This window comes from Xiphophorus couchianus, chromosome 19, assembly GCF_001444195.1.
Source record: "Xiphophorus couchianus chromosome 19, X_couchianus-1.0, whole genome shotgun sequence".
Classification (NCBI taxonomy): Eukaryota; Metazoa; Chordata; class Actinopteri; order Cyprinodontiformes; family Poeciliidae; genus Xiphophorus; species Xiphophorus couchianus.
This window is the reverse complement of record NC_040246.1, coordinates 20,702,388-20,716,730: the sequence shown is the minus strand read 5'-3', so window position 1 is coordinate 20,716,730 and position 14,343 is coordinate 20,702,388. Positions and strand designations below refer to the sequence as shown.

The following is a 14,343-nucleotide window of genomic DNA, read 5'->3' as shown; positions in this document are numbered from 1 at the left end:
TTTTCCTTTTTTTATTCCAACAGTTACCACAGACTAACTCTCAGTTTATAGAGGTTAAGGGAACCCAAGAAGTTCAAACTGATTGGGTCACTTCACCAATCAGAACTGCTTTTCTGCTCATGTTCACAATTTAATCCAATCAGGAAGTCCCTCATCATTCACATACAGGGAAGCAAAACTCTGACATAACATTTGTTATTCTCAGCTTTTATGACGTGGTAAGGACATTTAAAATTTTGTCTATGATGCTAATTTCACAAAGAAACAAACCAAGACATGTTCCCAAACTTTTATTGGTTAAACATCCATTTATTGTGAGATTTGAGGTGTAAATATATATGACTGCCTGGAACCTGTCAAACCTTTGACCTGGAAGTGATTCGGCTAAAGTGGGAGCCCCACAAGCACCGACGGGGAGCCGTCGGACCCGAGAGCAGGAGGTGGGAGATGCTCAGTGAACCCAGAGGAGAAAGAAAAGATAAACACGTCCCTTTTCTAAACGAAGCAGAAGACATTTATCCACCCTTTGAAATTAAACCTGCCCATTTTTACCTGCAGCTGATCCTGAGAAAGTTACTCTTACTCTCATTAGTTAATTTTCACCACAACATAAACAAGATAACATATTAACTCGGTTCTTCCACTGTATAAATCAAAAGATTTAAACCACCAAATGGTTTAAATCTGAACAACTTCTAACTCCATTACAATAATAAAGGGACATGCTAATTTTTTTCAAATTATCACTAATAAGACACACATTTAAATTTTAATGTTCTTCTCCCTCAAATATTGAGTGAGAATTTTGTTTTGTACATTTACTCAATTATCTTTACTTGAGTAAATTTTTTTTTTAAATGTACTTTTAGGAGAATTTTTTTACTACGCTGTACTTTTTACTTTTACTTGAGTAATTTTATTATGAAGTATTTCTACTCTTACTTGAGTAAAATGTCTGGATTTTCTACCCACTGAGTGACAAACAAACATGTTTTAACCAGAAATTCACCAGACACACACCTGAAGCTTTTGACAAAGTTTCATAAGTTTTTTAATGAAAGAAACTGATTTGGAATTTCTTTTAGCACAATTTTCTTATTTTTTGTTACTTATATAAATTATTGTCAATTTGGTCTTTAAAATACCAAAATTTTCACATAACTTTATATTTTGTTCTGTCTGATTATGTAATTTTTAAATATTAATTTGATCAGTTACTCGTCTACTTAAGATGTTTTACCAAATACTTTTTTACTCTTACTTGAGAATTTTTTTTGCACACCTCTGATTAAATTAGAAGAATGTATTCAAAGTGGATTTAACTATTAAACTTAGATGAAGATGCAGACCTTTATGATGACTGCTGATAGTTTTGGCCTTGACAGCATTCTCTGAATAAACAAACTTTTTTCTGTTTTTTCTAATCCGTTTAAAACTCAGATAATCTGGCAGGCAAACGTTGAGCTGCTTGCTGCTATCGCAACCTCTTATTAACATATAAGTATTTTGCAATTCTCACTAAAGGCCAAACATTTCCCACTGAAAACAACAACTGTGGATTACTTTGACAAACAGACACAAATTAGTGCATAACTGCAAACTTATTCATGTTCTTCTTTACAAATACAAATGCAGCTGCAGGCGTTTTAGGCTTTGTTCATATCAACATAACTCATCTAGAGACTTAAGTTTTTGCAGGTTTCTCTTTTAAGAATTTTATAAGACATATTAGTACAGAATACTTCAAAAGTAGGCCGACAGAAATCAAAGTGCCAAAAACATAGGAGTGTTATTAGCATTGCCACATTGCTTCCAACACATTTTTTTTACTTGATAATGGTTTATTGTTACTACATGGTGCAATAAAAATATAAAATGTAGTTGTAAGATGATGATGTTCAACAGAAAGTGAAGCTTTCAGACCTCCAAAGTCAATATTTTTCAGTTATGAAATCAAATTCACGGTGGATTAAACTGAACTCTGGCCCAATTAATTGATGACCACATTATGTCTAAAAATACTAAAAACCCCCAAAAACTGGATGATGAAAATAGAAGCAGCAGAGACTCGGTGTTGCCATCATTTTATGTTGCATATTGATGAAAAACACAAAGTGGAAACCCCTCTCTGCAGATTATCTCATCACATTACAATAATTACATGAATTCGAAGCACAAAGAAAGCAGCATCTGTTTTAATCAAGCTGCATTTTTCCAAACAAAAAAAACAACCTCCACACAACTGTCTCCCTGCTAAATTAATTCATTAATTGCAACAGTTGTGATCAATATGAGGGAAAGTCTATGGCTCGACTTTATTCCAGTTGGGATTATAAACTGAATTTGACTGCATTGTATTATAACTGTGATTAAATTAAATTAGAATGTATGTTATTAAATGTGAACTGTAAATGTTTTTGGAGATAAACTGAAGCAACATTTAGCAGCAAAAGAGGCTAAAAAAGCAACAAGTATTGTCTTTTTCCTGTCAGATTTTATTAAAGTGGAAGTTGTTGTATTCTTCCTTTTGGTTCAAAAAATAAATTCTTGTGGCCTAAATAAACATCGCAAAATAAAAAACACTGCCAGAGTAAAAGAATGGGATATTGTTAAAAATTCAAAAATCATCCACAGAGCTGCAAAAACACAAAATCTTACCAAGTATCTTTGTTTATTTTCAAGTGTACATACTTTAATACACTTAAAATATGACAAAACTAGCTTTTAGCAGGATACAGCCAGTTATCTTAAGTAAATAATTTCTATATATTGATTAAAAAAGGACTAGATTTTGTGTTTTTGCAGTTATAACATTATAAAAAATGCTCTTAAACAGTACAGTCTGCTCTAATTTTAACCTAACTAAGTTTTAACCAAGTATTTTTGGTGCAGTTATAGCACAAATATATTAGTTTACTTGAAATAAAACAAAACTAACTTAGAAGTAACTTCGCAGTAAGATATAGGAGCTTGTTTTAAATCAATGATTCCTGAATATTGATTTAAAAAAAAAAAGTTAAAGATACACTGGCAGATTATTTCATTTATAAAATGGGGAAAATATCTTGTTATAAATTTAAAAATCTGCCAGTGGAACTTTATGAAGGCATGTATTACTTAAAATAATCTCCTTTATTTTGATGAAAAGTAACTTTTAAGTTAGTTTTCAAGAGTACAAAGATATTTGAACTAGAAACCAGACAAAAATACTTGTAAGATTTTGCATTTTTGCAACATAACTCACATTATTTTGGGTCACTTTTGACCACTAAAGCATAAAGAAAAAAAAGAAGTGTTTTGCTGTATTCTTCAATTTTACTTGTGTTAAAAAATAAATCTTTTTGGAATCAGTTTTCTGATCTCCCTGTGCATGTAGGTCGTCCTGGCCTGACCTACTTCCATCTTCCTGGGTTTATGTAACGGTTCAGAGAACCGTTACATAATCATATGAGGAGGGGGGTCTGCGTGCAACCGGCGTCTGTTTGCTGCAAAGAGGCAGCGCGATTCAAAACAAACAAACAAAAACAAAATGGCTGCCTGGCAGAAACCGGGTCTAAAGGACGAATGAGTTACGGGTGAGCAAGAAACAAACCAAAAGAAAATTAACCTTTTTCCTACAGTGAGAAATCAGCTGAAGTAGTTTTCTGGCCGATTCTTAAGAGGCAGATTTTGGTTGATTAATAATTTTCTTTGTCTGAAATATTGCTAAATATAGCAAGAAAGTTGCTAAGTTGGTAATATTGGGCTGTAGGCCTGTCGCATAAAGTAAAAAAAAAAAATCAATAAATTAATTTGAAGTTCAATAATTTCTGTTTGATTTATTTTTTTTCTTTCTAACAAAAACTGGATGACTAAAGTCTTCAGTTTGGTGTTTTGGTCTCAACTTGCTTTTTTTTTGAAGGAGAATTTTATTTACAAAGACTTCCTGATTCATTGTATTTGTTGGTTTGTTTATTTAATTTGGATATTTGAAATGTCTTCCAGTTCCAGTGTTACATTTTATAAATACAATATAAATAAATGCCCCTTTAATGGAAAAAGTCAATTACATTTCAAATCAACGTTTGTTCAAAACAATATTTGTTCTTTCTTTTGTGAGAAGCAGATCAGCTGCTGACCCAGAAACGTCAATCAGTTTTTTATTTGATTTCACAATAATAGTTACATAATAAAAAGAATATACATCTTTTGTGTCCTTTATATTTTACTGGATTAAAGAGCAACAGGCCGGTGACACAGAAAGTTTAGAGAAAGAGATTTTTGAAAAATAAAGAGATTTTTGATGAGGATTTTAATATTAAAATGAAGGAAAAGTAATTTCTGAACAATCATCATCAATAGGACTTTAATTGGTATTAATGAGGGGCTTTTCTCACTCAAACTAATTTACTGAGAAGCAAACTCTTCCTGTGATTGGAAAAGTAACTGGGAAAAGTGTTTCCCAGTTATACATAATTTGGCTCAGTTCCCTTTTTAAACAATAACAGAAGCAAAGATAAAGGACCTTAATTTTTACTGTAGTTTTAAGATTTACTTCATCATTTATGGTCCCATTAATCCTTAAATTAACCGTATTTAGTTTGCAGGTTATATGATAACTTGAAGCTTTTTATCTGTATTATTCCTCTTGGGTCCATACAGGTGGGATTGTTTTTCTTTTATTATTCAATAAAATAAAGAGGTAAGAAGAGCCCACCTTACTATAATCTCTGACCCACTTACAGGGATTTGGACAAATTCAGGGGTCTCATCTGAGATATGTTCTGCCAAAGAGCAGATGGTGAGACAAAGCCAAGAACTATCTTTTCCAAAAGCAAAACCAGATATTTGATGATCGTTTGTATAATGAGAGCGTTCCAGGTAAATGCATCTCTTACTGATGTTACTGAGTTTCAAATGTCATCATAACAAATTGGCCTGTTTACTCATTTCTGTTCCAAATGCTCTCAAGGTTTATATCATGGATGATGTGCAGTGCCTTGAAGGAAAATCAGAAATGTCAGATTCCCGCATAAAAACAAAAGTAGAGAATATTCGACCCAAAAAGTTATAAAACGTCTTTTATGAAGGGAAAAGAATGGGACCCTTTTTAAAGATATTTTTTCTCTCGTTCTATAATTAAAAAAAAGTTCCCCAGTGTTTGTACTTTGGTGAGTTTGGCTAGTAATAAAAGTAGTAGAAGTACTTAAAAGTAAAAAATACAACAAAACAGTAGAAAATATTTAACAGCCTCACAAATGCAAATATTTGTTAAATATTTAAATATATTTAACAAAAAAAAATGTGATTCTGAAATTAGATTTAAGTTCACAGAAAGATTCAAATAGATTTCGAAGAAAGCAGCTGTTGTATTTTTAGTGCCTCCCGTTTATTAAAAGACGGCTCAGGATTTTTTTTTGGATATGACGCTACAGACCGGAAACAGATTTTTTTTTTTTTTTACCAAATCCACAATGAAGCTTGTTCATCATTCAAGGAATTTGGCTTTAACGTCACAACACCAAATATAGCAACTCCAAACAAACCACAGTTGTATGTTCATCAGCAAAGCAGCTGACTCCTCTCATTCATGTGAGTTTATAACATTTGGGTTTCCTTTGGCTAAATGCTCACTACAGTCTCTCTATTACGAAACCAAGCAGGATTTACGCAAGATACTTGGGACCATTTATGAAACCATTTTCCCATCACCAGGCACCTGATCTGTGTATACTCTGAATTACAGTATTGTAGATAGAAACAAAATTAAATTAATAATAATTAAACTGCAACAAATTGAGTAAAATGTGTAAAAAAAAAAAAAACCAAAACTATAAAGCTTTAACACCAAATTTATAATTTTGATACATTCCATGAAAAACCTGCTGCACTTGATAAATAAGTTGCTACATATGCTATAAATCTTTATAAAAATACACATATAATGAGCAAAATAGTTTTTAAAATAGTAAAAGTGATGTAAAAGTGCATTTTTTAATATACATGTCCATTTAAAAAACTATATTTTACTCAGTTCGACATTCTTTGGATTGGAGTATGCTATTTTTGTTAACAGAACAGTATTTTATGTTGTAAATTCGTCCTTACTGTGCAATATTTTATTAATTTTGTGTTTTTAATATAATTTACCTCTTTCCCCCATCTCTTTTGAAAATTACTCATCATTTAAGAAATATAAATATGCATTTATGTTCAAGTAAGATTAGTAGAAAAAGGTAAACATCTGTTAATGTCACATTTTTTACTGAATCAAACAGGAAGTGTTTTTATTTTGAAAAGAGAGCAAGTTATCATAGTTCATTTCATTTTGAGCTCTTTTTGGAGGCTTAAATGCGAGTCTAAACTTTCACACCAACCTCGTTCCAAGGCCATTGAAGAATGTCATTTGGTTGCATTCACACAGTGTGTCCTGCTTACATCCCCCCAAGCTAAATGCTAACGCTACAGATGGCCATTGTCTTCGATTTCAAGGGGTCGTCCTGATTGCATTGATGTTAGAAAGTAAAAAAAAAAAGGAGTCTCCCATGAGACGCTGTGTGATTTCTTCTGAGATGCAATTGTTTTACTACTAGACTGTAAACAAAGCCACTATTTGAGAAATTATTACAACAGCAGCTAATGATTATTTTAGTAAACTGATTATTCTGATGATTAATCGGATAGAAAAAATTGGCGTATTCTGCAAAGTTTTCATTTAACCATATAAGCGTCTTTTTTACAATACTAGAAGTACATTACAAATGCAAACAAATAACAATAGCAGGCAGCTACAATGGGTTCCCCTCATTACCCATCCCCGCCACGTGAGGATGGGTAACGTTCCTGTTGGCCATTTTTTTGGAATGTTTTCCTCTGAATACTTATTTAGGTCAGATTTTTTATGATTTTAGTTTTTTTTATTCATCTTCAAATTGGTGTTTACTCACCTCACTCTCATCTCTCATGCCGTCTATGAGCTGCATCACTGCAGAGAAGTGGCGGCAGCGGAGGGAATGATCAACGGCATGGAAAGGAAGCAGTTTGTGCTGCCAGTGTCTCCATTCCCACAAAGACAGCTCTCTGGATGGTGGTTTGTCCCTGGAAGTCGCCTCCTTTTTCACAAAAATAGGAATTATTTTCAAGTTTTTTATCTCTACTTTCAAACTTCTTGGACACATTTGGAAAGAAATACTATCTGTAAAATTAGCACAGAGTTCAGAGATGCACCAGTCCTCTTAGTAATATGAGTTCCAGTGCTGATCCAGTGCTGATATTGACAGAAATTCTTAATCGGGTATCGGTGACAATGTGCCTGATCCATAAAGGCAGATCTATTCAGTCTAATTTTATGCTTTGTGCTCTGAGCGACATCAAGCTTTATATAATTTAAATTCCTAATTGCACTTTCTGAACCATTTGAAAGAAGGTTTGTTGCAGTTTACTTTTCACATGTTTCACCAACCAACTGGTTTAGTGACTTTCAGTTTTTTTATTATTTATTCTACATTGGCTAATACTCCCAATTACACTGACTGAACCAATTAAAGTTGTTTTTATATGTTTGACCAAGCTTGTAAAGACATTGGTGTATTTAAGTGAGCTGTACTGGTGTAGTTATCAAATAAATGTGTAATTCAGTACATTTTTCTCTGTTGCGTTTTAAGACAATTCAGCAGGTTTAGTATCGGATCAGTACTAAACCTCAGATATCCGTATTGGTTTTGGAAGTGAAAAAAGTGGATTGGTGCATCCCTAGATGAGATGCTAGAAGATTAAAGGGAAGGAAAAGAATGAAACCTGAGGTGTTGAGTCACTGGGAATGGACATGAAGTGGGACAGCTTCAGAGTTGGATGAGCCTCGTGTTCTTCCAGCCTCATGGTCGACGACCACAGAGAATATTCTGCTCTGCTCAGAAAGCCGTCTGATGTGGGACTCTCCTGTCGAACTGCACATACAAATTTCAGGAAGTCACATTCAAACGAGCATCCGAGACATTCAGGGTGGAGTTTCCTGCCGTCGAGTCACTAACTGAGGTTCTGAGGGTGGATGAGTGAAGTCCGTCCCGCAGTGTGGGACCTTCGACCTCTGATGGACCTCCTGCTCTCTTTGTGGTCAAACTGGCCTGAGGTGATGTGTATTTTATGCAGCTGGGGATTCATGCCCTCAGGCAGCATGCGGGGGCTGCTGGGATACATGCGGAACCCGTTTCTGTTGCCGGTGATGGACTTGTACACGCTGCGCTTGTTGCTTTGACTCTGATTGTAGGTCTGTGGAAAACAACGACTTTCAACTTGCCATCACTTCACAAGCAAACCTGAATGAAGTTGGCCTCCCAACGATTTTCAAATTTAGCTAAATTCATGCCAAACGTTTGTACAGAATTTTTTTTGTTTGTGCTGCTTTTGTTTTGAAGATATTAATAAATGCTTCCAGAGGTCAAAAGTCAACCAGCCAACCCACTTCCTTCAAAACAGACAAATATGGTGTTTGTGCAGCAAATTTTTTGTTTGTGCTGCTTTTGTTTTGAAAATATTACTGAAAGTTCAATAGTCAAAAGGTCAACCAGCTCCCCCACCTTATCACTTTTCATGACCTCTGAAACTTATATTAATAGCTTCAAAGTGATAGCGGCACAAAAAAAAATATTGCTGCACAAATGTAGCACAAACGTTTAACACCAATTTAGTTTGACTCAGGTAAAGTGGGGGATGGCTGTCCTTTGGATTTTTGAAACTTTCATTAATATCTTAAAAACAAAAGCGGCACAAACAAAAGAATTTGCTGCACAAACATAACACAAATGTCTGACACCGATTTTGTTAGATTTTAAGAAAGTTGGGGAGGCTAACTTCCCTCAGGCCAGTTGCAAACTAAAGATGCCAATCAGAGACGGCGGCCTACCCTCTCCTCCCGTCCCTCTGTCAGGATGACAACGATGCGTCCCTGTCGTTTGCGGCCGGTACGTCCCATTCGCTGCACCAGGCGGATGGGATTCTTCTGAGAGTCGAAGCACACGATGAGATCCACCTCACCGATATCCAGCCCTTCTTCCCCCACACAGGTAGAAACCAGAGTGTTAAAGCCCCCCTGCCGGAACCTGTGGACCACCTGTCACATAATTCACCAGGGATTTAATGTCCTGTCTCTTAGGGCTAGACGATAAATTAATGACAATATATCGCAATACAGACATGATCAATATCAATGGATGATAAAGCTGATAGAATATTCCATATAGAATATTCACTAAACTCAATTTCACACGCTCAATTTCTCACAACCAGGTAAGTAAGTTCAACTAACTCACTCACTCTTTGGTTAGCTAGCAACAACCCTGATGAGTAACATGCGAAGGAGCAGTTTAAGGTTTTTGCTTAAAAATAAACAACTGCATGAAGTGAAAACTGTCGATAAAACAGGAAAGGTTATGCCAGCATTTCATTCAATTTTTGTGGCATCCATGCATTTATTTGAGCTTCAAAGTATAATTTTGACTGGCATTAATAAGAGAAAATCCACCCCTGATTAAATCTTCTGCACAAAGGCTGATGAAATAATTGCTCAACAGCATCAATAAAAGCCCAACATAATTTACTGTCGACTCTTTGTCTCCTAAAGTTGTACAGATAAACCCAAGAAAACCAGTTTTGACCTCTAGTTGCTCCTTTTGGGTGAAGCCTTTGACGCCTTTCCCAGCAGAGGCTTGGCCCATAAAGGTCATGACCCTTATCAGTGGCGCGTGTCGGTTTAGCATGCTAGCGATCTCCTGAACGCTTTCCCGAAAAGAGGAGAAGATCATCACACGTGTGCTTACTCCATCTGCACCAGAAATAAGAAAACGGGACAGAAAATGCTGAATAAATCTGAATTTCTTCAGAATTATTCAGCATTGTATGTGCAAGGTAGTGGAATAAACATGTCTAAGCTAGAAGAATAATTCAGTTTATGAGTCACAGCTTCGTAGTGCTATATAAAGGAGGTTACCATTTGTCTCTGCTGAGCTCTGAACCCACACGTTAAAGTGCTGCAACACCACTTCCTCCAGTTTTTCCAGTTTGGGATGGCTGTAAATGAATGGACCTGGAAGAAGTTGTACGAGATGAAAAACTGGTCAAAAATAGAAGCATGGTATTTATTTTTCTTCCAGAAAGGAGGAAAGAACAGCAAATGTCTTAGGCAAGTTTATTTGTGTAGCACAACTCGGCAATAATTTCTGGAAAATGCACAATGTTTAGATCTATTTTTTAATGACATAAAAAATAGATCTAAAAGATATTACTGTTTATAATACATTTAGTATCATTCTGTGGTGTCTATTCAATGTGATTCTATTAAAAAAACTGCATTTGTTAAACATTTTAAAAAACATAAGTTGGTTCTTTATTATTTTAGCCAAAGCACTTCATTATATGATGGTATTTGCGTTTGTGAGGCTATGATTGCAGTTACCTAAATAAATAAGTAAAAAATGTCTTATAGTCACTTTTTTGCTAAAACTTTAAGTTCATACTGTCCACCCCTAAATATAAGTAATAAAAACTAAACTAAAACCAAGCTGTATTTAACTAATAATTAATAAAAACTAGCAAGTGAAAAACGTGGATCGGAGCATACCTAGATGAGATGTTGGAAGATTAAAGAGAAGGAAAATAATACAACTTGAGGTGTTGAGTCACTGGGAATGGACTAAAAACTAATTATAACTAACTGAATTAGACAAACAAAACGTCAAAATGAAATAAAACTAAACTGCAATGAAAACCCCCCAAACTATTCTAACCCTGAGTCATTAATCCAGTTTTCAATCTGTTGTAAAAATTACAATTTGGATGTCCCTCATCCACACTGTAATTTAAATTATTTTACAAAAGGCAAAAACTTAACAGTTTGAATGAAAGTTTGTTATGAAAAAGTCTTAAGCTCTGAGTTTGAGTTAAGAGTAATGAGTGATCCACGTACCGTCTGGTGGCGTCAGGAACATCGTCTCCATCTCCTGGTACAGATCCATGAACGTCGGAGTCCTCTGCAATTCATTCTTAGCTCTGGACATTTCTGAGCAAAACAAAGCAGAACACAGACTCGCATTACACACAAACCAACAAAATCAAGCTGAAACGTGTGGAAAAATGTTCTCAGCATGACATAAAAAAAGGAACAGACCTCTGGATCCGTCCATGATTCCCTGTAGGTAGAAGAAAAGCGACCGGAGCCCCATCTGGATCAGCAGCTCGTAGCCGTGGTACAGGCTGATGCAAAGGGCAAAGTCGCCCTCCAGCACTCCCTGATGAGAACCCTGAAAGGAGCAACACGCCATGAATCAGCGAGAAGAAACCCAGACCAGCTGGAGAATAATAATATGTCATTTTATTATCAAATGCATTAGCAAAAATCCAACAGTTTGACAAATCTAGTGAAGAACCTCATGTCAAAGGCAACATTTAAAAAAATATATACTTCCAACAACAGTGATTTTTGATGTTCAAATAGAGTTTAATCAGTAAAATCAAAGTGAAATAAACTGATAAATCTTAAAAAGAGTTCAGATTTGCAAACTACATAACTAACGGTTGTCCTACCAACAATTTCTACCATCTGCACTGCAAAAACATAAAATATTACCAAGTATTTTTAGTCTAGTTGAAATGAGACTAAACTAACTTACAAGTAACTTTTCAGAAAGATATAGAAGTTTGTTTTGTGTCAATACTTCCTTAATATTGATTTAAAAAATACTTGTTCCCATGTTATAAGTGAAATAATCCCATGGAAACTTGCACTTTTTAAAATAAATATCAAGGATGATTGACTTAAAACAAGCCGTTACACCTCACACAATATTTGCACTAGAAACTAAACAAAAATACTTGGCAAAAATTTGTGTTTTTGCAGTTTGAGCTGTGGATAAAAAGTACTAGTCCAATTTCACTTATAACAAGACATTTTCCTTTGTAATAAGTGAAATAATCTGCCAATGGAACTAAAACTTTTTATTAAATATTAAGGAGTGATTGGCTTAAAACAAGCTTCTATATCTTGCAGAAAAGAAACTTGTAAGTTCCATTTTTTAAAGTGTACTAAGATATTTACACTGGAAATCAGACAAAAATATTTGTTAGGAATTTGTGTTTTTGCAGTGCAGTCAGACTATTTGGAAACCACGTATTATTTTCTGGTCTGTAATGTGACAAAATGTGGAAAATGCAGGAACACTTTTCTTTTTTGCTTTTTAGAGCAGTGAGAATCATACAGATGATGCAGACAACTAATTAAAAGTTAACAGAACTTGAAAACACAAAGGTTCCTAAGAGAGCGCATGCCTTGATGTGCGGCGGCGGGTTCTTGCGGAACTGATCCCTGGCGAGAATGAGCTGGTACTTGCTGAGCGCCCGCAGGTCCTTGTGGCCCATCACTCGGTTCTGAACCAAACGGGACATGAACCTTTCCAGAACCTAGCAGGCGCAGGGAGAAAAAAGTATAATTTAGTGATACTTCCTGTAAAGAGAGGAAATAAATCAGCCCAACAACAGCAGCATGCCCACTGAGAACAGGTTTGACACAATCGTTACCACTACTGCCACACAGCAGACCTGCTGAGAGGTTTTATTCTTGATAAAAAATAAAAGATGTTGAATTCTTTGTTCCTTTTGCCTGTCCTCGTTTCCAGCTAATGGGAAAGCATCCATCCAATTTCACAAAGGCTTTTTATCCACACATCTGCAGATAATGATAGACGGGGTCATTACGACTTCAATTCCGTCTGAGTGAAATTTCTGCTCTACAAATTGAATAGAACAAAAAAAATGAAAGAAGTGGGTCATTCACTGAATTTATGTGTACAACAAATAATAAATCCAGTTTTGTAACACATGAAAAGCAATTTGACTTGCTTTGTGGCCATTCCAGCATCACAATCTACAAGAAAAGAAAACAAGCAGGAAGCATCCGTCGAATTAAAACCGTCGATTAAGCAGAGCCCAATTATCCCTGCTCTCATGAAACGCTTTCTCTCAAAATGTAAACGCATCCTTAGATCTGCCCCACTTTCCTGAACAATGGGTTGAATAATCTGAGCTACAGATTGAATGATAACCTGGAAACCTGTTGACATTTCAGAAAACACCAAGCAAACAGAGAGAGAACAGACCATCTGGTTGGATCTGTGCTTCGTAACAACACTCAATATCAGCTGTGCTTTAAGAATTACCTAATGGGCGACTAAAAAAAATAACAGCAAAAAATAATTAAGAAAAGCTAATTTTTTTAATCTTCAACTCCAGTTTTTGAGTTGCAATAAAACATAATTGTCGGATATCATTAAACAGTCAAAATGATTAAACTGTTTCATGTTATAAATGAAAATGAATAAATTACAGATGCAACTTTAGGGTTTAGGGTTTACTGCAAAAATAAAGAATAAGCGAAAAGAAAATTATAAATCTGATACTTACTCTGATATTGTAAATAAATGCCACACATGTAATGTTTCTATTAACTGAAATATTTAAATGCATCATTTTCCTTCCACTTCACAAATTTGCACTTCCTTCAAAAACTCACTGAAGTTTGCTGTTGACAAAATGTGAAAAAATTCATGGAAACTTTTATAAATACTTCCAGAATCTCGGCTGTCTATTTAATGCCTCTTCAGTCATTATAAATGAATATATTATTCACTCTTGTCGCATCTAATCTAATTAGAAATTTTACTAAATTTCTTTTCTTTTTTTTAATTTTTGATTTAATAAAACTAAGCAGCAAACCATAGATGGGGCTGTTGCAGTAAGTCCAGGGGAGACGTTGACAAACAGGAAATCCAGGTTTTTAGAAATGAGTTTCTTGGCTCCAAACCACAGAAAGTGGTTTCTGGCTGGTGAAGGTTTCAAACGAAAGGAATGTTAACACAAAAGAAAATTCAAACTTCTGTTTTTGTTTTGAAATCAAACATCAATTAGTTTCAGTGAGTAAGACAAATGCTTGAAGGCGACTTATTATGCTTCCTTGAACAGGCTAGAAAAAGTCTATACAAAACACATTCATTATAGGTTTCTGCACAAAAATCATTCTTAGATAGTGAGAATTTAGTCTGAACAGTTCTGTTTAGGGCTGTTTTTGACCACGCCCCCGTGTAAACGTGTGTTTACACTCGCACGTTAAAATGGCTGCAAACAGAGCCGCAATTATTCAACCGTACATTTTTGAAAAGCATTGGTAGAGCCTCCTGCACAACCAACAAGAATGCAGCAAGTGGTTTCTGGATGGAAAGTCAACAACAAAACACTTATCCTTTCCAGCAGCCATTGTACAGTAGTAAAACCAGCTGACCGAACATGCTGGAGCTCTGCTTGGGTTGCTAGGTGACGGGT

The 14,343-nt window shown here is 35.1% G+C and overlaps 1 protein-coding gene across 4 annotated transcripts in view; it reads right to left on the bottom strand.

Annotated features, from left to right (window-relative positions):
- The window catches only part of fancm (FA complementation group M), a 44,565-nt gene that overhangs the window by 11,331 nt on the left and 18,891 nt on the right, over positions 1-14,343 (bottom strand). For all 4 annotated transcript variants that reach the window (XM_028001237.1, XM_028001239.1, XM_028001238.1 and 1 more), the window contains exons 5-13: positions 12,298-12,429; positions 11,141-11,273; positions 10,940-11,032; positions 9,965-10,060; positions 9,633-9,799; positions 8,882-9,088; positions 8,010-8,247; positions 7,777-7,925; positions 6,927-7,091 (exon numbers count right to left, since the gene is read on the bottom strand). In XM_028001237.1, the coding sequence (XP_027857038.1) occupies positions 6,927-7,091; positions 7,777-7,925; positions 8,010-8,247; positions 8,882-9,088; positions 9,633-9,799; positions 9,965-10,060; positions 10,940-11,032; positions 11,141-11,273; positions 12,298-12,429 (1,380 nt within the window). The remainder of the gene's footprint in view (positions 1-6,926; positions 7,092-7,776; positions 7,926-8,009; positions 8,248-8,881; positions 9,089-9,632; positions 9,800-9,964; positions 10,061-10,939; positions 11,033-11,140; positions 11,274-12,297; positions 12,430-14,343) is intronic.